The sequence below is a fragment of the Hipposideros armiger genome, unplaced genomic scaffold (genome assembly GCF_001890085.2).
Source record: "Hipposideros armiger isolate ML-2016 unplaced genomic scaffold, ASM189008v1 scaffold_2, whole genome shotgun sequence".
Lineage (NCBI taxonomy): Eukaryota > Metazoa > Chordata > Mammalia > Chiroptera > Hipposideridae > Hipposideros > Hipposideros armiger.
In genome coordinates this window covers 4,781,709-4,806,672 of record NW_017731352.1, presented here as the reverse complement: position 1 = coordinate 4,806,672, position 24,964 = coordinate 4,781,709, and the positions used below count along the sequence as shown (strand labels likewise).

The 24,964-nt window shown below is 35.3% G+C and overlaps 1 protein-coding gene across 5 annotated transcripts in view; it reads left to right on the top strand.

The window, feature by feature from the left end:
* The window catches only part of WDPCP (WD repeat containing planar cell polarity effector), a 302,619-nt gene that overhangs the window by 138,776 nt on the left and 138,879 nt on the right, over positions 1 to 24,964 (top strand). For all 5 annotated transcript variants that reach the window (XM_019635240.1, XM_019635244.1, XM_019635251.1 and 2 more), the window contains 2 exons: positions 6,788 to 6,976; positions 10,074 to 10,197. In XM_019635240.1, the coding sequence (XP_019490785.1) occupies positions 6,788 to 6,976; positions 10,074 to 10,197 (313 nt within the window). The remainder of the gene's footprint in view (positions 1 to 6,787; positions 6,977 to 10,073; positions 10,198 to 24,964) is intronic.

Sequence of the window (24,964 nt, the reverse complement as noted above, 5' to 3'; positions counted from 1 at the left end):
ACAGGTCAGTTAGTGTAATGTTGAAGGAAAACTGTTCGAAGGCTAGAGCTTCCAGTCTAAGTTTTTAAAATCATCGATCAAGTGCATTGGGGATTAAAAGGCTATCACCACTGTTATTAGAATATTTTTTTGTTAGTTTCAGTGTACAACACAGTGCGATAGTTATATTTTTTACCCCTCAAAGCGACAATCCTCCTCCCCATATCATACATATCTATTACAGTTCCATTGACTCCACTCCCACACTCTACTCCACATCCCATGACTATATATATATATATATTCAATTATAGTTGACATACAATATTATATAACATCAGCTTCAGGTATTAGAATAATTTGATGAATATGTCTTCAGGAGGGAGCTAAAAGTGTCATCCTCCCATATAGAAGCCAAGAAGTACTATTTTATACAAAGCAATATGTAACCATAATTTCTTTACCTGACAATCATTATTTCATATTTTCACATATATAGACTGAATTTTTTTTAAAGTGCTGTAATTATATCATCAAGATATTAAAGCTTCTCCATTCTCAACAGTACCTTTTGCAACCTCCGTTGCTCTCTTTAAACTCACATGATCAGCTTCCTGCTCCCTCAACAGAGAATCTCATCTTTTATTTGGCTCTTCATTAAGCTCATCTGCTCCTCGGTCACTCATCTCCCACCCAACCAACCGATTAAGCAACCACTTATGTACATAAACCTTCTCATTCCAATGGAAGAAGAGCCCTTCCTCATGTCCAAGATGAGTTCCACGACTACTTCCACTCTGGATCCCACAGCATCCCCTTTGACACCTTCACTTTGTTACCCGCCCCACTCCCCTAGCAAATCTTGCTACATCAGCAGATACAGGCCCAAACCACACCATAAAACAAACAAACACATCTCTTCCTTTAATTTCCTGTTTTACCATAATTAATCAGTGGCCCTCAGTCTGTAATCTTCCTTCTTATCTTCCCACCTTCTCCTCTCTGCCCCCCCCCACCCCCACCCCGTTAATCTAACAGTGCAGATTTGGTTGTGGATTCTCCAGCCTGAAATCCTTCAGTAGTTAATAAGCCCTTGTCTGCCTCTCAGATTTCATCTCCCCAGCTGGGCTGCACTAGTGTAGCTGCCCAGTCACTCCATGTGCTCTCATACTTCCTCTTTCCTGTGTGACGTTTAGTATTTCATCTACCTAGTGTGCCCCGCAATGCTCTCACAGAGCCTGTAAAGTTGGGAAAAGGTTAAATGTTCAAGCGATGATATTAAGAAATAGTTAAAGCTAACATCTTCCCTCTCGTATTTTGAAAACCAGCGGCAGCGTGTGTTTGTGCGTGTGTGTCTGTCACTAAAAAACTAGTATGACCTGAAACTAAAAAAAAAACACCAGAAAAAAACCTAGTATGATTTTTCTCTTAGAAATTTTGTATGAAGTATTCTTTCCTCAAAACAGTTGTTTTTAATGAGTTATTTAAATATTATACTTCACCCAGGTGGTAGTTGGTGGTAAATTATTGCTGGAAAGAAATGTCAGATACTTTATCATATTCCTAGTCATCCTAAAATTGGATATCATATAATATCAAATGGACTGCTACAGTATTCCAGGCACGTTCTGTATTCTTCAAACTAGAGAGATGATGGATTTTTAATTCAAGTTTATTGAGATATAATTTACATAAAATCAAATGTACCTATTTTAATGTACAGTTCAGTGAGTTCTGACAAATTTATATATTCCAATGATTACCACCACAAGATATAGAACATTTCCATCACCCCCCCAAAATTCTCTCAGGCCTTTTGCAGTCAATCCCTGTCCCCCTCAAACCTGAAGAGCTTTGATCTCGTTTCTGTTATCACAGATTAGATTTGCTTTTTCTAGAATTTCATAGAAATGAACCCATAAAATAATCTTTTGTGTCTTGCTTTCACTTGGCATGTGAGAATCTTCCATATTGGTGTGTATATCTGTAAATTTGCCTTTATTGAGTGGTATTCCATTATATAGATGAACCACAATTTGTGTATCTTTTCAAACATTGATGGACCTTTGGGTTGTTTCCTGATCGAAGCTAATGTACAGGTCTTTATATGGACATATATCTTAAATTCTCTCGAGAAAAACCAGGAGTAGAATGGCTGTGCCATATGCTTAGTGTATGTTTAACTTAAGAAGCAACAGACTATTTTGGAGTTCCAATTGCTCCACATTTTCGGTAACACTTGGCATTCATGGTCTTTTTAATTTAAGCCATTCTAGTGGGTGTGTAATGATGTTAATTTGCATTTCCCTGATGACTGTTGGAGGTGAACATCCTTTTCTGAGCTTATTTGCCATGTATCTTCTCTGATGAAGTAGATCTTCAAATCTTTTGCCCAAATTTAATTTGATTATTTATTACTGAATTGTAAGACTTTTTGTATATTGTGAATATAAGTCTTTTGTAAGATACTAGGATTTTGAATATTTTCTTCCAGTCTGCAGTTTACCTTTTCATGTTCTTAACAGTGTGTTTTGGGTAGCAGAAGTTTTAACTTCAATGAAAACCAGTTCTTAAATTTCTTTATTTTATGGCTTGTGCTTTTTATGGCCTAAGAAATCTTTGTCCAATCCTCTTTTCTTCTAGAAGTTTTATGGTTTTAGTTTGTACAGTTAGGTCTATGGTCTGTTTCAAATTAATTATTTGCATATGGTGTGAGGTATGGGTTGAAATAAATTTTTTAATATAAATATTCAATTGTTCCAGCACCAACTGTTGGAAAGATTAGCCCTTCTCCATTGAATTACCTTGACCATATGTATGTGTGTCCAAGAATAGACTGTTTTCTCTTTCACTGATCTAATGTCTATACTGAAAGGAGTACCACATTGTCTTAATTACTGTGATTTTACAGTGTATCTGGAAATCAGGTTCCATTAGTCCCCCTACTTTGTTCTTCTTTTTCAAAATTGTTTTGGCTACTCTAGATCTTTGAATTTCTATGTAAAATTTAAAACTGACTTGTCAGTTTCTGCAAAAACACCTCATAGATTTTTGATTGGGATTATTTTGAATCTATAGATCAATTTAGGGTGGAATAACAATTTAACAATATTGAGTTTCCTGATCCATAACCATAGTATCTGTCTCCATTTGTTCAGGTATTCTTTAATTTCTCTCAGCAGTGTTTTAATTTTAAGTGTAAAGATCTTATACATATTTTGTTCATGTTTTTGGATGCTGTTAAAGTAGTATTTTTAATTACAGTTTTTAATTGTTCATTGGGGTTATATACAAATAAAACTTTAAAATATAGGCATGTATGTCTTACAACCCTGTTAAATTCATTTCTTACTGCTAGTAACTTTTTCGTAGGTTCCATAGGATTTTCTACATAGATTATAATGACAATGGCAATTAAAAACAGTTTTACATCTTCTTATCCAGCCGGTATGCCTTTTATTTTGTTTCTTCCCTTATTATACTAGCTTGTTCCTCCAGTATCTATTAAATAGAAGTTGCAAGAGAAGATATCCTTGGTTTGTTTCCAATCTTCGGTGGAAAGCATTTAATCTTTCACTATAAATATGTTATTAGGTTGAGGGAGTCCCCTTCCAGTCCTTGTCTGCTGAGATATTATCTTGAGTGGATGTTGAAATTTTTCAAGTGCTTTTTCTGCATCTATTGGAGTGATTATATGGGGTTTTTTTTTTTGGTCTTATAGTGAATTGTATTATTTTTAGATGTTTCAGTGACCTTGTATTTGTGGGATAAATCTCTCTTGTTCATGATGTATTATCTATTTAATATCTTACTGATTTGCTAATATTTTGTTAACAATTTTTGTATGTTTATGGGAGATATTGGTGTGTGGTTTTCCTTTTCCTGTAATGTTTTTGTCATTTTTGGTATCAGTGTAATGCTAACATCATGAAATAAGTTGGGAAATGCTCCCTCCTCTTATATTTTGAGTTTTGTACAGTTGATATCATTTCTTCTTTTAATGTTTGAGAGAATTGACCAGTGAAGGCATCCGGATATGCAGGCTGTATGTGTACATATATGTGTATTTAAATGTTTTGTTTCTTTTTTTTTTTAACTATAAATTCAAATCCAAATAACAAAGGGTCATTCATGTTATCTATTCCTTCTTGAATGAGCATTGATAGTTTAAGTCATTCAAGGAGCCATTTCATTTAAGTTATTTTTATTTGAGTAAACTTATATTATTCACATATTTTTTAATGTCTAGTTCTGTAGTGATTATTCTTGATATTGGTAAGTTGTGTCTTCTCTCTTTTTGTCTCAATTTAGGCAGAGGTTGGTCAATTTTACTGATCGTTTCAAAGAACCAGCTTTTGAGTTCATCTCTTTTCTCTAGTCTTTGTTTATTTTCTATTTATTTTTATTATTTCCTTCTATTTACTTTAAGACTAATTTACTCTTCTTTCCTTAGGTTCTTAATGTGGAAGCTTGGATTGTTGATTTTAGACCTTTCTTCTTTTCTAATTGAAACATTTAAAGCTATAATAGAAATTTCCCTCTAGGTACTGCCACAGTCACATCTTACAAATTTTGATGTTATACGAGCATTTTAATTTTTATTTCAAAATATTTTCTAATTTACTTTGCAATTTCTTCTTTGACTTATAGATTATTTAGAAGAATGTTGATTAATTTCTAAATATTTGGAGATTTTCCAGATATCTTTCTCTATTGATATGTAATTCTGTTGTGGTCAGAGAATATACTCTGTATGAGTTTAAAACATTTAAATTTATTGAGGCTTGTTTTATCACCCAGAATATGCTCCATCTTGGTTGATGTTCTTTGTATACTTAAAAAGAATGTCTATTCTGTTGTTGTGTGAAGTGTTTTATATATGTCAACTAGATAAAAATCATTGATAGTGTTATTCAAGTATTTTCTATTTTTACTGATTTTCTGTTTATATATTCTCTCAACCAATGAGAGAGAAGTGATGAAATCTCCAACCATCATTGTAGAATTGACTTTTTCTCCTTTTAGTTCTATCAGTTTTTGTTTTATTATTTCAGAGCTCTGTTATTAGGTGCATTTAGACTATCTTTCTTCATGAATTTTCAACTCTTTATTATAAAGGAATAGAATTTTAGGTTAATTCATTTTTATCTCTCAACATTTAAAAAATGTCTTGCTGTTGTCTTCTGGCTTGCATAATTTCAGAATTAAAATTTGCAATTATTCATATCTTTCTCTGTACATCATGTGTCCTTTTTTGGCTACTTTTTAAGATTTTTCTCTTTACCACCTTTTGCATAATTTGATTATGTTTATATTATATGTTAGCTTTTCTTCTTAAAAATCAGTTCTTTCTCTTGCTAGAAGTATTGCTTAGGGTATAGACAGAGTCAACAGATTTCAGATATTTTCAGTTTCCTGCAAAGTTTCTACACATTAATATCTACTGCCAAGGAACCACCCTGATTTATGAGGACTTCCAGTGCTTGACTGCAGGCTCATGAAGGCTTTTGGACAGTACCATTCATTGATTCTACCAGCACAAAAAAAGAATAGGATAGTTTTATTGCTTAGTAGTCAGGCCAATTCCCCAGATTCCCTATCAAGCTTAGTCCTATTAGATATAGCACACGTTCTCACTTTGATGTGACCTGAAGTTGCTATGAAGCATTTGGACATTTTTCTCATGCGCTAATATATTTTTTAAAATCCTGAAACCTATAACTATTGCAGTTAAATGATGATGATAGTAATGAAAAGAATTGCAGTAATACTTTATGTACTTTACAGTTTACCAGTGATTTCACATACATTTTCTCATTTAGTTTTATGATTATTTGTACCCAGAAGTTTTTGTAGACTCTCTCAAATCCATAAACATTGGCTGAAGAAAAAAGGATTTTATAGCCAGCCATTTAAAAAATATTTTTTAAAATAATGACCTGCTTAAAAGTCCTAGTATTTATTGCCATTTAATTACACAGAAATTGTTAATTTCAAATGAGATAAGCCTTGTCTCATTTGAAATAAAACTAGAACAGAATACTCCTCCATGTGTTTTGTGTTCTTGTTCCTCCAAGATTAGAAGTGGATTTTCTTTCATTTAAAAAGAATAAACAACTGTACTTATATTTTACCAAGGCATTTTATAGCAAATATTAGTTGTGAAGGGGATCAATAGCAGGATTAATACTGGTCATTTCTTACTTTAATAGAAGAGAATACTCTCTTAATGCCAATGTAAAATAAATTGGTATGTGGTATCTATGAAGAAACTATCAATTGAGAGTACCCATTAATAAAAACAGTTATATTTGTCACGGATATTTGTACATTTGTAACTATTCCTCCCCCTACCCCCCCTCAAGTACATGGGCTAAAGACTAGATGCAATTTAGAATTAATGACTTTGGTCAGTAAGAATTTTGTTCACATCAAAATCCTGTTTTTAAATGTATATAATAGAGGCCTAAACAATTGATGGGAATAATAGGGTTAGCTATTGTGGTCTACCTAAAAATTCTTCTCATGCTTATTCACTTTTATTCTAAGCAGTTTGATTATGGAGAGTATAAATCAGTTAATATGTGCTGAAATGATTAGGGTAAGCTAGATAGAGTTGGTAGGTGTTATTGAAAATGAACCTTTAACCACAGAGCCATATTACTCTTGGCCCCCCAGATCCCACATGTCTAGCACTTACGTAAGAAATGGTTACTGTATTTTTCCTTTATGGAAAAGTTAACTCTGTTTTTGTTATTCTACTTTTTATTGTTAAAAGATTTACTTGGTTTCGCTTTTTTTGTGGCAGGTATCTTCACACGAGGACAGCTGGGCCTGGTAGACATTGTCTTCCAATACATTCACTGTGATGAGATCTATGAGGCAATAAACATACTAAGCAGTATGAACTGGGACACTCTGGGCCACCAGTGCTTTATCAGCATGAGTGCCATTGTAAACCATCTTCTTAGACAAAAGCTCACGCCAGAGAGAGAAGGTCAGACTTGAAATATTTCATAAATGGGTCTTTTGTATACATGAAGTACATTTTATTGAGTCAGTTATTTTGGGGGGATTTTTTGAGTTATGTTATTAGAGATTAACAAAAATGTTAATGCCCTATTAAAACTGGCAAGATCGGATATCAAACAATTACTCCCACGTGGTACTTAATGTATAGTATTTATCAATATAAAGAACAACTTTTTTGTTATGTACCTATGTTGGAACTCACAATGCAGTCATTGTGTTTTTCAATCTAAGCTCATGTGTGGAATATGCTCGGATTTCAAACTTTGATCAAGAATTTCATGTACTCTCTAGAATTTGGTAGACAAAGGGTCCCAAACAAAGGTCCTTATTCTTCCTTCACTTTAGACATCAATATTTTTCTCTTCACACCCCACGTCCTTTGTCCAGACAATAGTCCTTACGTGTGTGTGCGTGCGTGTGTGCGTGCGCGCGTGCGCACACATGAATTGCAGTCCAGGCTGCTCCTTCTTGTTTTTGTTCTTGCGTGCAGTTCTGATACCCCTCTGTTCTGCGTGCTTGGATTTCCCGCCCCTCAGTGAGGAATTTTGCCCATAGGATCTCAGATGTTTATTGTCAAAGAGAGAAGATACTGTTTTTATTTTTTTTAAAAAAAGGGGAAAAAATATGTGCCACATACAAAAATGAAATCAGTTTTTTATTTGCCATTTATCCAGCATGTTTTATTATGATTTATTTATTCACTTCATGTAAAATGCACCTAAACATTTTTTCATTTGCATCTTTATTTCAAATCTTTGCAATAAACATTGACATCAGTGTTGGGAAATCATGGCTAATGAGAAACTCCCTAGGTAATTTACAAGGTAGGGAAAACAGAAAATATGTCAAAAGGTCTACTGGAGAGCCTTTCTTCCCTATTTTCTTTGCATGTTTATCGATTTTCTTATTCAATTTTAGTATGTTTCCAAAGTAAGCAAATTGTTTAGATAGAATTATGTATATAGCCTTCGTTTTAGTAATTTTAGAGAAAAATAATAAGAACATGTTCCTTCAGGAAGGCTGCATCGTGGGATGTGGCCCAACTCATAGGAAGCTTACAGTACATATTTTCTTAATGTTAATTGAATGTGCTTTTTGGGAGTAGTCCAACCCATCTATGGAGATTCCAGTATTTCTACAGTGAGAAAATGCCTAGCCATAGTGCTTAGGTACTTAATGGATATTAGTTAAAAATAAAAAGACGAGTATAACTGCAAAATTTTAGGTATTAGGTATTACTGTATTATTTCTGCCTGCAGAGTTATCTCAAGTAATTATTTCTTAGTATTGGTACACTCTCAAGATTAGGTACATAGTAGAAAAAAAAAGAAGAGGCCCTAAAGAAAGCCTGTTATGGTACACATAATCTACATAGAGATCCTAAATTTACAGTTGAAGAAATATGGAGAAAAAATATTTACTGTCACTCAGGACACTGAGAAATTGCTAGCACCTTAGTGAATTTGTATTGTAAGATTCCTGTGTTGTAAGAAAGATTATTAGGGAATTCACAAATGGGCATTATCAGATTCTTGCTTTAATAAAGTATGTTTTTAAGGAAAGATATTGGGGAGAAAGGGAAATAAAAGGCTTGCATGATACTAGGCTATTAAAATAAAATGCTTGCATGACACTGGGTTATCAGAATATGTACATTTTAAGTAAGTAAATGCATTTTTGCCTAAGTAACTGCAAAGCACAATTCTAAAACATTCAGAATTCTTCTCTGTTGAGATTTATTCTTTCTGAACCTAACAAATCTGACATGGTAATTTGTTTTCCTTTTATTAGTGGTACCCAGTGAGCTCTTTTATTTGTAGCTGCTTTGTGGTTATCTTTGATATCTTCATTTCTGCCTTAAACATCAAGCTGGGCTATCTAATGAATCTATAACTGTGCTGGGAGTTACGAATATTCCATGTAGGCTTGAACATTTCAGATGTACAAAACATGCTGTCAAGAAAACAAGCAATGGCAAGAGAATCTGGCTTGTTTTCACAATAGCATTGCTGTATTCAATTTTAATCTAAATTGACTGCTGCTTTGAAAGAAAATACCCCTAAAGTTCATCTTACTTTACTGTCTAGATTTGAGATTAAAAAAAGAAATTACTTACAGCTTAGCCAAGTCCGTAGTAATTACCCTGATGAGGTATTTAATACTTTCAAACCCAAATATGCCTAAAACTAAAGAGTTTTGCTAAATAAAGAATTGTTTATTCAACCCAGTGTTAGTAAGTAAGCGTAAAAATCAGTAGAGTCTTACTGTGAACTGTAGATATGGTCATGTTTCACCATTATGATAATTATTATAATTTCCAGATATTTCTGGGAGGGAACACAACCCCATAGGTATGTCATGGTAAAATTGTGAAGTAGGCAAAATGTGCCTCTTTCTCCTGATCTCCAGTCCTCTGGTTTATCAAACCTGCTCTCCAGTCCTTTCCTAGGAAGGTATCAGGTGACTAAGAGCAGATTAGCATGCCGTCCCTCCCAGGGGTGTTTGCTTTCACACTTGGATGAAACTAACAATCTTGTTGTTTAGGACAGGATTTAGGGAAGATAGAGACTTTCACTGTCTCTTTAAAATTGTAATAGATAGTATTACTCCAGTAAGGTAATTTTTATTTGTATTATTTTTAAAAAACATTTCTAATACTGCTTTCAGTCACCAATGTGGAAAGGTTAGTTTTCCCCTTTCAACTAAAGAGAGAAGATGTTGAGCACACTGTGAGTTGATTTTACTGGAAATACTAGTTCAAACTGTGTTACTTTGATGAGTCACTGTTTTAATTACCCATTTGTGGTGAGAGGTTGGTTCATTATGGATTTCTTCAGTTTTGACAGCTTTTTGTTGCTCAAAGTCATTGTCAGCTTTGCCTCAAGTGAAAGTTTATACACAGGTTTGTTTTTGTACCAGCTGTCATATTTTAATTTCATCTTTCCTGCAACAAGCTCACATTTCATCCAAGTTTGCAAAACCTGACTGACTGCAAACATGAGTATTGTGTTGTAATTGAAGGAGTTTCACTTGTTTAGTGCTGCTATGTTTGAATTCCACAGCACAGCTTGAGGCAAGCCTTGGAACCTTCTATGCTCCAACAAGACCGCTCTTGGATACAACTATATTGGAATATAGAGACCAAATCAGCAAATATGCAAGGAGATTCTTCCACCACTTGCTCAGGTGAATGCTCTTTTTGGATTAATTAGTGTTAGACTAACTTACCTATTTAAGGAACCATCTTCTTGAATTAGAATATTCCATAATATGGCTGGCTATTTTCTAATAATCCACATCCTAAGAGAAAAACAAATCTTCCCTTGATAGCCTTTATTTAATTCGTTCTTGTTTTCCTTTTAAGGAATGTATTTAAAGATTGTTTAAAACTTTTACATCATCAATACACTTTACTATAACTTTCCCTTTAATATGAAAGCAAAATATACCAGCTATGTAAAGTCAATTTTAAAAATGAGAGCTTAATTGTGCTCCTAGCACTAGAGAAATGTTTTAGTTTTACTGAAGCTAAAAGTATGAATGTTCTGTAAAAAGCTCTGAGACAGTCATTAGTTTGCTTTACTTTCAAAATTACTGTGCAAAGACTTGTCTGTTGTCCTCTCATATAATGTGGTAAGTTGCTAGCTTTACTTTGCTTCATTTTCTTTGCTTTAAATGGGTATAATACATTCCTTTAACCTGAGGGATTATATGAAAAATTAGGTAATGTCAAGGCATTACGCTGAGAAAAATAATGTAGAAGTTAAAGGACAAGTATATGTAGCATATTCCATATATATGAAGTTCAAAAAATGGATGAATGAATAGATGGAAGATGAATGGATGGATAGAGATAAGATAGATGATAGATAACATTAGTTTAGAAATACATGTAAATGTGTCAATACTATAATTAAAAGCAAGGACGTGATTAGCACAAAATCTAGGGTAGTGTGGGGGTAGGTAAGAGAAATCTTATAGCAGCAGGCACATGGGAGCCTCCACGGTATTAGTAATGTTCCATTTCTTAAGATAACCAGGGTGTATATCAGGATCCATTAAAAATTATTATACTTTTAAAATGAATAAACAAAATTTGCTCTCTTTATCTGGAAATCCTAGTCAAGGAAGAAATAAATATAGTAACTATGTCAATTTATGCAAATTTTTGCTGAGGTTTTTGTCTATCATCTATTATCTATCTACTATTGTTTAACTTTGATTCAAACCAGAATGTAAATAAAATGTGAACTTACCCCCAACCTGCAAAAAAAATTATTATACTTTTAGTTGAATATATACATTTTGTATACTTTTATATATGATATATTTTATAACAGAAAGTAATAAAATTTTCAACTCCATGTACCAAAAGGAAGTATTACATTGAGTTGAACTTATTTTTAATTTTACTTACAATATAAATCAGTTACAGTTCTATTTAACTCTTTCAAGCAAATCCATGTATAATTTCTCCTTTTTTTCTCAGAACAACCCTGTTAGGGGGATATTATCATTTGACAAATGAGTAAACTATTTATAAACTGGCACTTTGATCTCTACCCAACAGTGAAGCCTGTGGAAAACAGTCTTTTTAAAGCTGAGAGATGTTAATATATGAGTTATGATCTGTAATTGAATCTTGCCCCTTTTTTTGAATGACTTGAGCATATTCTTTGAGATTCTTCACCCTGAATGAGGCAGTTTTCTACATATAAACATATGCCAAAAATACTGTGGCTGTTGTTATATTTATTTGGACTGAGGGCTTTGTTCTTTGCCCTCTTTATTATTTTGTTTTCCCTGTTCCTGGGGAAAATTAATGAATTTACCTCCTGCCTGAAGAGCACAAAAGATTAATATGAAAGAAAAGATGTTTTGAAGACATGCTCTTGGTGGCTTCAGTGTGTTTCTGGCCTGACTTTATGCCATGATTTGGTTGTGCATAAGCATCACATTTCATAATGCTGCTGGCCTTAGAATCCTCATATCCTACTAATATTCACTTTATCTACTAATGTGCAATTAGTTTTGTTCATTGATTATCCTCAAATGCATTATTCTAATTATTTTTTTGGATGTGCTTTGATGAGGTGACTATTATTATTATTGTCATCATTATTAGACTCTAGCTTTTCTGTGTGGTTATATCTGGAATTGAATGTTTTCCTTTGGGGTATATTAGGTTTTTCGTGTTTTCTTTTTTGCATGCTTTGCTACTGTTTCAGTTATAATGAGTGTTTCTTAGTTCTTTTGACAGTAAGCTATACATAGCATTATAAAAAAAAAGAAAAGAAAAGTAAGTTTAGAGGAAATTAAATGAGATAGCTTAAGTTGGAACCATTCTTTTGTTTAATCTGCTGCCAAGAAGTTCTCCTGCTTAAGGGTAGAGAAACAAGCCAAATACTTTTTTGTATTTGTAAAGTGCTAAAATTGCATTAACTGCTTTGGCTAGCCAGTATTTTAATACTCTAAAAAAAAGTATTAGATAATGGGATAAATCCTAAATGGTAAAGACCATCATAGGGGATTTTAAATTGAAGATGAAGAAAAGTGTTGCTGTGTAGAGTAGGGATGTAGCTAAGATCGCTCACTGGTAAAGCTGATGAATCAGATTATTGAGTCCAGATTGGACTCTTTTGGTGAAGAAGAGTGAAATATTGCATTAATTTTAATTTCATGCAGCAATATAAAGGGTGAGGTGATAGTATGAATTTTTGATAACAGAAAAGTATATCATGTGAGTTATTTAAATAATTTTTTTTGTATACAATTTTGTTTGTATCCTGACAATAGAGGAAGTCCATGGACATCTTTTTTTTTTCTTTTGCCCTTTTTGCCTTTTTTGTCTTTAGCAAGTATAAAAAATTATCCTGACTGCCTTTCTCCAAATCCAAATGAATCTAAACTTTAAAACTTACTTCTCATGTCCTTTCCTGACACCTTTTTAATGTGTTTAAAGGGATCAATTTTGATAAAGAAATGCTCTCTATAAATGTGACTCATTGCTCCTAATGTTAAAGATGGAAAGCAGTAGTACAGTCTTGATATGGTAGCTAAATAAAGTGTTTATTATAATAAAATTTTAAAGATGCGATAGTCTAACTTATAAAATCATTAAGTTGGAAGACTCCTACCTATAGAAGGTATCTAGAAAAAAATTCTGTGTCTTCCTTTTCTCTCATGCCCACAACACTTCTGACACCAGAAGTTTTTTTCACACTGACTGACCAATTCTCTGATAGCAGCAAGGTGTTCTACAATTCAATTAAATTCTGACACTAACCAAAGTTGGCATAGACCCCACATGTTAAAGGCTCAGTTCCACAAGTCTGACCCTATGTTAGACACCATTTACAAGTAATAGGTCCTCAGAGTACCCACATTTTCTGTCCCACTTGGCTACAAATTGGAGGTTTCTACTAACCTCCCCTCAGGTTCAATAATTTGCTAGAGCCACTCACAGAACCCAGGAAAACAGCTTACTTGCTCTTGCCAATATTTTAAAGGATACAAATGAACAGCCAGATGAAGAGATGCATGAGGCGAGTTATGTGGGAAAGGGCACGAAGCCTCCTTGTTCTCTCCAGGCCTGCCACTTTCCCAGCACCTGCATGTGTTCACCCGTCCAGAAGCTCTCTAAACCCCCTCCTTTTGTATTTATGGAGGCGTCATTACATGGGCATGGTTGATTAAGTCATGGGCCGTTGGTGATTTATTCAACCTCCAACTTCTCTCCCTTTCTTGGAGGTCTGGGGGTGGGGCTGAAAGCTCCAACCCTCTAATCATGAGGTTGACTCTCCTGATAACCAGCGCCATCTCTAGGGGCTTTCAGAAAGTCACTTCATTAATATAAACTCAGGTATGGTTGAAAGGAGCTTGTTATGAATAACAAAAGACCTTACTTTAACCTTTTTGGCTCTTGTATGTATAATGTGCCATTGAGTTAGCTCTGATTCCTGGTGACCTTATGAATAAGTGATGTCCACAATGTCCTGTCTTTAACAGCTCTGCTCAGCTCCTATAGACTCATGCCTATGGCTTCTTCTTTGGTGTCAATACATCTCATATTTAGTTTTCTTTTCTTGCTGCCTCCTATTTTTCCAGCATTATTGTCTTTTCCAAAGAACCTTGCCTTTTCATGATGTATCTGAAGTAAGATAACTTCAGTTTTGTCATTTTTGCCTACAGAATTATTTCAGGCTTAATTTGCTCTAGGACCCACTTATTCATCTTTCTGGCAGCCCAGGGTATCCATAGAGCTCTCTTCCAACCCTATATTTCAAATGAATCAGTTTTTTTCCTATCACCTGTCTTCACTGTCCAACACTCGCATCCATACATAGTAATTGGGAATAGGAGGGTGTGGATGCTCTTAGCCTTGATCTCTAATGACACACCTTTCTCTTGGTGATCTTTCCTAATTCTTCCATTGCCGCCCTTCTAAGTCTCAGCCTTCTCTTGATTTCTTGGCTGCGGTCTCCATTGAAATTGATGACTGAACCAAGGTAAGCAAAATATTTAATAATTTCAGTGCCTTCATTGTCTGTGTTAAAGTTGTGTATCTCTTCTGTAGTTGTGAGTTTTGTCTTGATGTTCAAATGTAGTTGTGCTTTGGCACTTTCTTCTTTCACTTTCATCAGAATTTGTTTCAAATCATTGCTACTTTCTGGCAGTAAGGTAGTGTCATCTGCATATCTTAAGTTATTGGTATTTCTTCCACCAATTTTTACTCCTCCTTCCTCTGAGTCTAGCACAGTTTTTTTAATATGTTCTCTGTGTAGGTTAAACCAATAGGGAGATAAAATGCACCCTGTCTGACACCTTTGCCTATGGGAAACCATTCAGTCTCTCCATATTCTGTACTAACAGTGGCTTCCTGTCCACAACACAGGTTACCCATTGGGACAACCTATTTCTGAGACATGCCCATTTATTTCAGAGCAACCCATAGCTTTTCATGATCTACACAGTCAAAGGCTTTAATGTGTCTATGAAACATAGACTAACCTTCTGAAATTCTTTGGAGCACTCCAGTCAGTATCCAGTATCACAATTAGGACTCAAGTGCCTCTTCCTTTTCTGAATACAGCTTGAACATTCCGCATTTCTTGCTCTATATAAGGTAGAAGACTTTGTTGCATCACCTTCAGCATCACTTTACTTATGTCGGAAATTAGAGCAATGGTCCTATAGTTACTGCACTCCTTGGCATCGCCTTGAAAATTGGGATGTATATTGAATGTTTCCAGTCTGTAGGCCATTGTTTCGTTTTCCATATTTGTTGACATATTCTTATTAGGATTTTGACAGATTCTGTGTCTGTGGCTTGAAATAATTCTCTTGGTATCCCATCTACCCCTGGTAATTTTTTCTTCCCAGTACTTCCAGGGGAGCTTTCACTTCGCTTTTTAGAATTACAGGTACTTCCTCAATAGGTATCTGTCATCCTTTTTGTCTCTTCGGTGTAGGTTTGTAGTATACTGTTTCCACCTTCCCTTTATTTTCTCCTGATCAGATAATGTGCTTTCTTGGTGGTCATTCAGCATTCCTAATCTAAGTTTGAATTTCCCTCTTATTTCTTGAATTTTCTGGTAGAGATCTTTTTTTTTTTCTTTTTTGTTGTTCTATTTCCTTACATTGACTTATAATAGTTCTCTTTATCTCTACATGATAGTTTTTGAAAAACGTGTTCAGGATTCTAACCCTGCTTTTGTCACCTTTTGCTTTTGCTTCTCACCTGTCTCTATCAATTTTTAGTGTTTTTTCTGTCATCTATCTTGATTTTTCTTTCCTTTTTACTTCTGGCATTGTATTTTGCATTCTTTCCTAATATTTCTAGTTTCATTTCTTCTGGTTTTCCATCAGTTAAGTTTAACAGTGCAAAACTGTTTTTTTGTGTGAACTTTAAATCCATCAGGAACGTTATTTACATTATATTTTGTCAATACAATTCTTTTATTGCTCTTCTTCACTTTTACTCCAATCTTTGATATTAACAGTTCATGGTCAGTACCACAGTCTGCTCCTGGTCTTGTTTTGGCAGAAAGAATACAGCTTCTCCATCTCCTGCTTCCGGTTACATAGTCTATTTGATTTCTGTATTGGCCATCTGATGATGTCCATTGGCTCTATCACCTAGGAAATTCCAAGGGTTTTAGGAGCTCTGTGCCAGGAATAGGACAAATACCAAATATATATTTCTTGTTATAAATCACAGTATCACAGAAGACCAATGCTACTTTGCCTAAATTAAGTTCAGAAGGTGATTGTTACCTCTCAGCCTCCATGAAGTTGAATAGTACTCTAGAACTACTGAATAGAGAAATATTAACAAGTAAGAGCTTTCCTTATAAACAAATAGAAACTGTAATAGGACCTCCTAGATATTGATGAAATAAAAGGGCAAACATTTCAAATGAATGTGCCACATATGAAGCTTATTTTACTAACATAGACACATATTATAAAGGATTCATTAATTCATTTGACTTATTTCTCAGCTTAATTATAAGATTATTGTTTCCTGACTTAACTGGTATTATGTGATTGTGCCATGGAGTCATGCTTTTTAAATGCTTATAAAATACTATGCAAAATGTCAGGAAAGGAATAAAAATATTATGTTTATGAAATATTTGTGGGAAGCATATTGATGTCTCTGCATTTTCCTTTGCAGTGTAGTAAAAAAGTAAGATAAATTGATGGGTAGAAAGGAAAATTGATAGATAAGTGATAAAACAATATTATAAAATGACAGTGATAGACTCTAAGTGGTAAATCAATATTCTTTCAACTTTGAAAATTTTTATCCTAAGATTTTGAGGGAAAATATATATTATGTTGAAGTCAGTATTTACACTTAGAATTCAGTGGGGAAAAAGATAGTCTCTTGGAAATGGCTCTTCACTTATGCGAAATATATAGGATAGACAAAAATCATTTTGTAACTAAAAACGTTGTTAACCAATTCAATTTCTAAATGGTTTTTTCAGTTATACTTTTCACTAATGGGCTGCGCACAGTAAATAAAATAATTATGTGAAATCAATTCAGAGAATATGAATACTAAAACAGTTATCTAAGAATATTTAAGGAATAAGACAGAATGATCTCCAGAGAAAAACTTCCTGGTCAGATCATATAAAAATGCTGACAGTATATTTAGAATTCTTCTTTAAAGCATGGTTGACCTGGCAGGAAACTAAGGGAAACACTCAGGATGAAATGACAAGGATGCTTGATTCCACAAGAATAAGCAAACTCAAAGTTTGCCTTGAGGGCATCTGCTGGCACCTGGCAGTGAGGTGCTTGGTTTACAAAAGGCTGTGTGTACTGGGCGGATCTGAGACAAAGCCTTGGACTTAAGCAAGCAGAGTGGGAGATTGGATCAGAGATTCCCCACATCAATCTAGGACCCTTGAAGGGCAGTGTCTTCCATAAGAGAACTAGAGGAAGGTAGGTATAGATGCAAGAAGGAATGGTGGGCAAAAAATAATGTTAAACTTGTGGGAACCTAAACAAAAATTGATTGTATAAGACATAAGGGATTAAAAATTAGAACAAAATCCTGGACAATACCAACATATATATCAGAAGAAAAGTGAAGAAGTTAAAGCATTGTAAGGTCCTCATACTTTTTAAAAGGATGATAGAGCTACCTATTAATATTATATTTTATTAAGTAAAAATATACATGGTAGATTTTGTCAGGTAATCATTAAAAGAATAAAAATAGAGTCTATAATTTTCAAATAAATAGAGTGAAAATGTTGGATGTGGGAAAAAAATTCAACCCAAAAGAAGTCAAGAATTGGGGTAGGGTGCAGCATTCAGGGAGAAGAACATAGAAAAAAAAGACGGAAAACAGAAAACGCCCAATGAGACAGTAGAAATGAATTTTAAAACTCAAACATTGTAATTACAAGTGGACTAGATTTTTCATTTGCAAAGATCATTGAAACATTTTTTTCTAGGTTTTTACAAGAGACACCTAAAACATAGAAAATTTGGAAGTTGGAGAATGGAAGAAAAACTATGCTAGGTCAATACCCAAAAGGGAGCTAATAATGTTACACAAATAGTCTTTAAAGCAAAATCATTACTAGTGATTACTAGACATCAATACTGACAGAAAAATCAATTCATAAGGAAGATATGACAATTCTCAATGTGTATAACATAGCTTAAGTACACGTAAAATGAAAATTGTCAAACCCACTGTCATAGTTAGAGATTTTAATTCCTTCATATGATAATTGATAGATTAAGTGAACAAAATATCAGTAAGGAAATATAAGAGTGGAACAAAATAATTAAAAGCATTCATTAAGGGACATGTATAAGGTACTATACATAACTGGAGACTGCTTTTTTTTCATGAACAAACAAAACCATTTTAAAAATTGACCATGTTCTAGGCCGTAAAGTTCATTAAAATTTCAAAGGATCAGTTGTATATACTCAACAATTTATCACTGAATGCCACATGCCAAGAACTGTTAGAACTAGGAATATAACAATGAACAAAACTGACGCAAAAAAAATCTATGGCATCATAAAGTTTACATTATAATAAAGGACACAATATGTAAATAAGTATGTAAACTGAATAGTATGTTAGGTTATTTTGTGTACCATGAAGGAGAATAAAGCAGGAACTAGGGAGTTTTGAGTGATAGAGTGAGTGGTAGAGCAATTTAAAGCAAGGTTGTCTAGGGAGGCCTCACCAGGAAGGTAAAATATGAATTAAATCCCCGTAGTTTGGCTGCAGCAGTGAAAGAGAGGTAGAATAATAGGAGAATGGGTCAGAGAGGTAGCAGGTGGCTCTGTAATACAGGCCTTTTGTTGGCTAGTGTAAAGAATTGAAATTTTTCTCTTGAATAATAGGAAAAGTCAGTACATTATTTGGAACTAACTCGTGAATGGATCACTCAGATGCTATGTTGAGACTAGACCTTTGAAGGTCAGTGGCAAGGAGACTAGTTGGGAAGCTATTACGACAAGTGAATGAGAAATGGTGGCTATTTAGAGCAGATTGGTAGCAAAAGGGATGAGGATTGAGTGGTTGGATTTTAAACATATTGAAGGTTTTGCTGACAAGGTTTGCTGACATATTGGACAAAGAACAAAGAATATGTCGGAGAAGTCCAAGATGACTTCAAGTGTTTGGACCTGAACAACTGGAGAAATGGAGTTGCCACTGACAAGGCTGGTGATATTGCAGAAATTACAAGTATATGGGAAAAGGTGTGGAGATTGGTTTAGGACATGTTGAATGTGAGTGAGCAATTCAGAGGTGAGTTCTGAGATGGAGTGATAAAGGGAAATAAATAGCCTTAAATGTTTATATTGGAAAAGAAGTATTCAAAATTAAAGAGCCATACAATTTAAGAAATTCAAAATAATCAGTAAAATAAACCCAAAGAAAATGGAAGGAAGGAAATAATAAGGTATGTTCAGAAATGAATGTAGCAAAACAAAATTATAGAAGAGCATTAGTAAAGTTAAGCATTTGTTCTTTGACAAGATCAGTAAAATACAAAAATAGTGAGCAGTATTAGGGCTATAAGATGGACCTAATGATATATGAATCATTATCATGTAGAAGTTTTTTAAAATTGAAATAAAGGGAATACTATGAACATCTTCATTACAACAAACTTGAAAAATTAGGTGAAGTGGAAAATTTCTTAGAAAAATAAAAATAACCAAAACTGACTGAAAAAAAAAATAGATGACCTGAATAGCTCTATAACAGTTAAATTACAATAAATGTTTTCCCCAGAAAGTAAGCCATAGTCAGTCCCAAGGTGCTATACCAATGAAATAGATCCTTAAATTTTTCTTATGTTGCTCATGTTCTCTCTCAGATATTATGTGTAAAAGTCAAAATGGATAAAAACTGCACTGTTAAAAGAAAACCATGATTATTTGAAAAGCTCCATAATAACCACTCTGTTGTACCTGTATTACTGTAATAGACTTAAGAACTCTCTTTTGTCCTGGGTGAGACAAGTAGAGTAAATTCATTGTAGAGGGTGGAGCTAAGAATGGTGAATAATCTGCTTATTAGGCATCTACTGAATGGATGAATCTTAAGACTTTTCTTCACCCTAGTCACTAGTTATTCTTTTTATATGTGATATAGAAATTTGTTTCTGCCTAAATACTAGTTGTCTATTCAGAACTGTTTGGCACTCATTTTCTCTTGCATGTACTGTATTTCCCCATGTATAAGACACACCCTTTTTCGAAAAATTTGGGGTCTAAAAACTGGGTGTGTCTTATACAGTGGTTGTAGGTTTTTTTACTTGCATTTCCCACTTTTTCACGCTTGTTTTCTTTGCGCTCATTGTTTTGCACTTGTTACTGGCATATTACGGTAGGTTACGTTTTGCCACATTCTGCCCAGAATTGGCTCAGAAAAGATTTTCGTACAGTGCTGAATTCAAGTTAAAAGTGATCCAGGGCCGGCCGAGTGGCGCGACAGTTAGGAACTGGCTTGGGACGCCAGAGGGCCCCGGTTTGGATCCCACATGTGAGGGCCAGTGACTCTGCCCTCTGCAGCTGGGATGCTGAGCAGCGGCTTGACCTGGAGCTGGGCTGCCATGGGTCCCCGGCAACGGCAGTGGGTTGCCGCGGCCCCTGTGGCAGTGGGTTGCCGTGGGCTGCCGTGTGTAGCCAGCAGCCAGCGTGAGTGGCCCTCAAGCCACTGTGAGCGGCTGTCCAGAGGCCTGCGGCTGGTCTGCCTCGCCTGGGAGAAGTGCAGTGATGGTGCCAACTTGGGCCGGTGAAGCAGCGTCCTCCATGGCTGGACTGAGGAGCAAAAGGACAGTAGCTTGTCTGTTCCCCTTTCCCCAACTCCCCAGCACTGTTCCCATCCCCCCAATTCCCCAATAAAAATCTTTAAATAATAATAATAATAATTATTTTAAAAAAAAGTGATCCAGTTTGCAAAAGTGAATGGAAATCATGCTGCTGAATATAAGTTTGGTCCTCCTCCAACTGAGAAAACAATCCAAGACTGGCTACGGGAAGAAGAAACCCTACTGAAAACACCACGGCAGAAGGCGGCCATGAGAGGCAATATATGAAGACAGCGATTCGTCATCAGACACAGATGAGGACAAGCTAATGGTTGGGAGTTTTGACAGTGATGAGGAGTTGTATGAATTTTATGATGAATAAAACTTGAGTTCAATAACTTTATGTAATACATTTTTTTTTCAAATTTCGGGCCCCCCAAATTAAGGTGTGTCTTATACATGGGAGCATCTTATACATGGGGAAATATGGTATCTCCCCATTGTTTTCACGATTTCTCTTATTCAGTGAGTGATATTCTAGGGTCTGGATAAAAGGCTACATTTATAAGTGAGTGAACTCTTGTCTGCAGACCCAACATTCCTGATCACAACAGTTATTGACCTCAAGCCCCAGACTGGCCTCAGTTGATGGCCTCCTCATATGTCCTTTCAGGAAGTCTTACTCCCTTTAGTTTGACAGATGAGATGGGTTAAAAGACACTAGGACATGTTCACATTCACTGTCGTTTTGTTCTTCAGTCTAGTTGTGGAGGACGTCGCCCCACTGGCCCAAGTTGGCACCATCATTGCGCTCTTCCTGGGCGAGGCAGATCAGTCGCTGGCCTCTGGATGGCCGCTCACTGCGGCTGCTGGCCGCTCACGCTGGCTGCTGGCTACACACGGTAGCCCATGGCAACCCACTGCAGCACGCCGTCGCCGGCGACTCACGGCAGCCCAGCTCCAGGTTGAGCTGCCGTTCAGCATCTTAGCTGTAGAGGGCAGTGTCACTGGCCCTCATATGTGGGATCCGAACCGGGGCCCTCTGGCATCCCAAGCCAGTTCTTAACCATCGCGCCACTCGGCCGGCCCTAAATTCCTTTCTCATTTGCTTTTGTATATATTCTATAGTTTTTTTTGTGGTTACTATGGGGATTACGTTTAGCATCCCAAAGTTATAACACTCCAATTTGAATTTATACCAGCTTAACTTTAATAACATACAAAAAATGTGTTTCTTTTCAGCTCTGTTCCCATCCCTTTCAGTTATTGGTGTCACAGAATTACATCTTTATACATTCCATTCCCCCAAACATGTACTAATAATCTTTTAAATGCTTTAGTCTCCTAGACTGTGTAGAAAACAAGATTTGCAGTTACAAACCAAAGTTACAGTAATACCACCTTTTACACTAATAATTGGTTTTGTTCCTTTAAATTTATGTCTCAAATCATTTAGGAAACAAAAAAGTACAGTTACAAATCATTGTTACAATAATACTAGCTTTTATAATTGCCCATGTATTTACCTTTATTGAGATCTTTATTTCTCCCTATGGTTTCGAGTTACTGTCTAATAGCCTTTCATTTCACCCTGCAGAACCACCTTGAGCATTTCTTACAGGGCTTATCTAGTGGTCATGAACTCCCTCAGCTTTTGTTTATCTAGGAATGTTTTAATTTCTCCCTCACGTTTGAAGGACAGTTTTGCAGACATAGAATTCTTCATTGACTGATTTTTTTCTTTTAGCACTTTGAAATATCTTCCCACTCTCTTGTAGCCTCCAAAGTTTCTGTAAATCTATCAATAATATTATTGAGGATCTTTGTATGTGAAGATTGGCTTCTCTCTTGCTGCTTTCAAGATTCTTTGTCTTTTGAGAGTTTGTAACTCCAGCTCAAGAATGTATTTTTGGTTTTCTCTCTCTTCATTGAGAATGCTTTTTCCCCACACTAGCTTCCACAGTTGTGCAAGCTACTCTAGGAACATGTGCACAGCTGCCTGCCACATGGCTGGGAGTGGGAGATTGGTAGCTGCTACTGGAGTAAGAGCTGAAATTGACCAAAATTAGTCACAATTGACCATCCAAGTCTTCCTCTGGAAATTGCAAGCCTTGAACAGACTTCAGAGTTCCAAAACAGTCACATCAGGCAGATTCTGCCAGTGCAATTGTCTATATGGGGAGACAGATTCCTGGTGCTGTCTATTCCACCATCTTCCCCAAACCCTCCCCGTTGTTGTTTCTAAAATCATGTTAATCAAACACTTGTCTATTCCTAACCAACTAAGCATCTGAAACATATTTTGTATCATATTGACTGACTTTTGGGGGTCTTTAAATAGGATTATATATAACTTTTCTCCCTTCACTATAGGGATAGTCAATTATATTCACAGATTTCCTAACAATTAACCATCCTTACATTCCTGGAATGTTCTACCCTAACCAGAACTATTGAAGCAATTGTAAATTATTAACACTTGATCCAAAAATTGCATTCTACAATAAGGTGCTTCTTTAAAAAAAAAAAGGGCATTACTATTTTACAGATGAAAGTGAGCCTCAGCCGTTATGTCTCTTATGTCCTGAGCAGTAATTGAACAAAACTACCATTCTTTTAGTGACCTTTAAAACTGTAGGCTCATTCCAGGAATATAAGAAGAGAAAAATCTTGCTAATAATCAAGGATATAGAATAGAATCATAAAATATGCTTGATCCAAAAAGAATGCCAGGAAAGCTGAAAAAAAAGAAACAAACAATAAATGGGATAAATGGGAATAAATAGTAATGTGGTAGATTTAACACTAAAAAAATACCAATAATCACATTATATATAAGTTGTTTAAACCATTCAATTAAATAAAATAGAAACAGGGCTGGCCGAGTGGCACATTGGTTAAGAGTTGGCTTGGGATGCCAACTCTGAGCATCAGGGCCCCGGTTCGGATCCCACATGAGGGCCAGTGACACTGCGCCCTCTACAGCTAAGACGGTGAACAACAGTTCAACCTGGAGCTGGGATGCCATGAGTCGCTGGCAATGGCGGGCTGCTGTGAGCTATTGTGAGTGGCTGGCAGCCAGCGTGAGCGGCCAACAGCCGGCGTGAATGCCATGAGTGTCAGTCCAATGGCTGGTGAGCAATCTGCCCACCCAGGAAGAGTGCAATAATACCAACATGTGCTAGTGAAGAGACATCCTCCACAACTAGACTGAAGAACAGAAGGACAGCAACTTGTCTGTTTTCCTTCCCCGATTCCCCAATGCTGTTCCCATCCCCCAATTTCCCAATAAAATCTATTAAAAATAAAATAAAATAGAAATAGCACCAGACAGAATAGACATCCCTAAAAATTAGGACACACTTGAGATAATCACAGTGAATACAGATGAAAAGGGAGAGAGCTTAAAGCAATTAGAAATATGTATTAGATAATAAAGAAGACAGATGATTCAACATTAGGATAATGAGAAGGGAGATACATACTCAAATATACAAGCAAGAAAAAATTCCCTGAAATGAAAAAAAGAAAATCTACCCATGCAATCCAAGAATATTGTATCCATTTGAGATTTCTGTCAAGTTTAGAGACAACAGGCAAATATTCTCAAACATGAAAGTCCTCAGATAATATAGTATCTATGAGTCCTCTGTGAAAAAAGTGCTTAACAATGAATTTAAATAAAAACCTTCTCAAAAATGAAGAACATTTTTTGAAAATAGCAAAGAAGTATTGTGGTGACCAGTCCATTTATAAGTAACTATTGCTAAACAACTGTAGAAACTAATTAGAAAAGAAAATGAGTATTATCTTGGATTATATAGAAATAACTGTGTAATAAAAATTGGAAGCTAGAGGAAGGGGAGATAGAGAAAACATCAGAGTCATCATCTTTCTAAACAGGGAGTCAGTGAATCTTGTTTAAAAATAATATAAATTGTTTTTTTAAAAATCTGAATATTTTTCATTATCTCTTAACCTTGGAGGGATATTTTAGGAAATAGTATGTGGTTAAAAAAATATATTTGAGGGCTGGCCGAGTGGTGCGATGGTTAAGAACTGGCTTGGGACGCCAGAGGGCCCTGGTTCGGATCCCACATATGAGGGCCAGTGACACTGCCCTCTACAGCTAAGATGCTGAACAG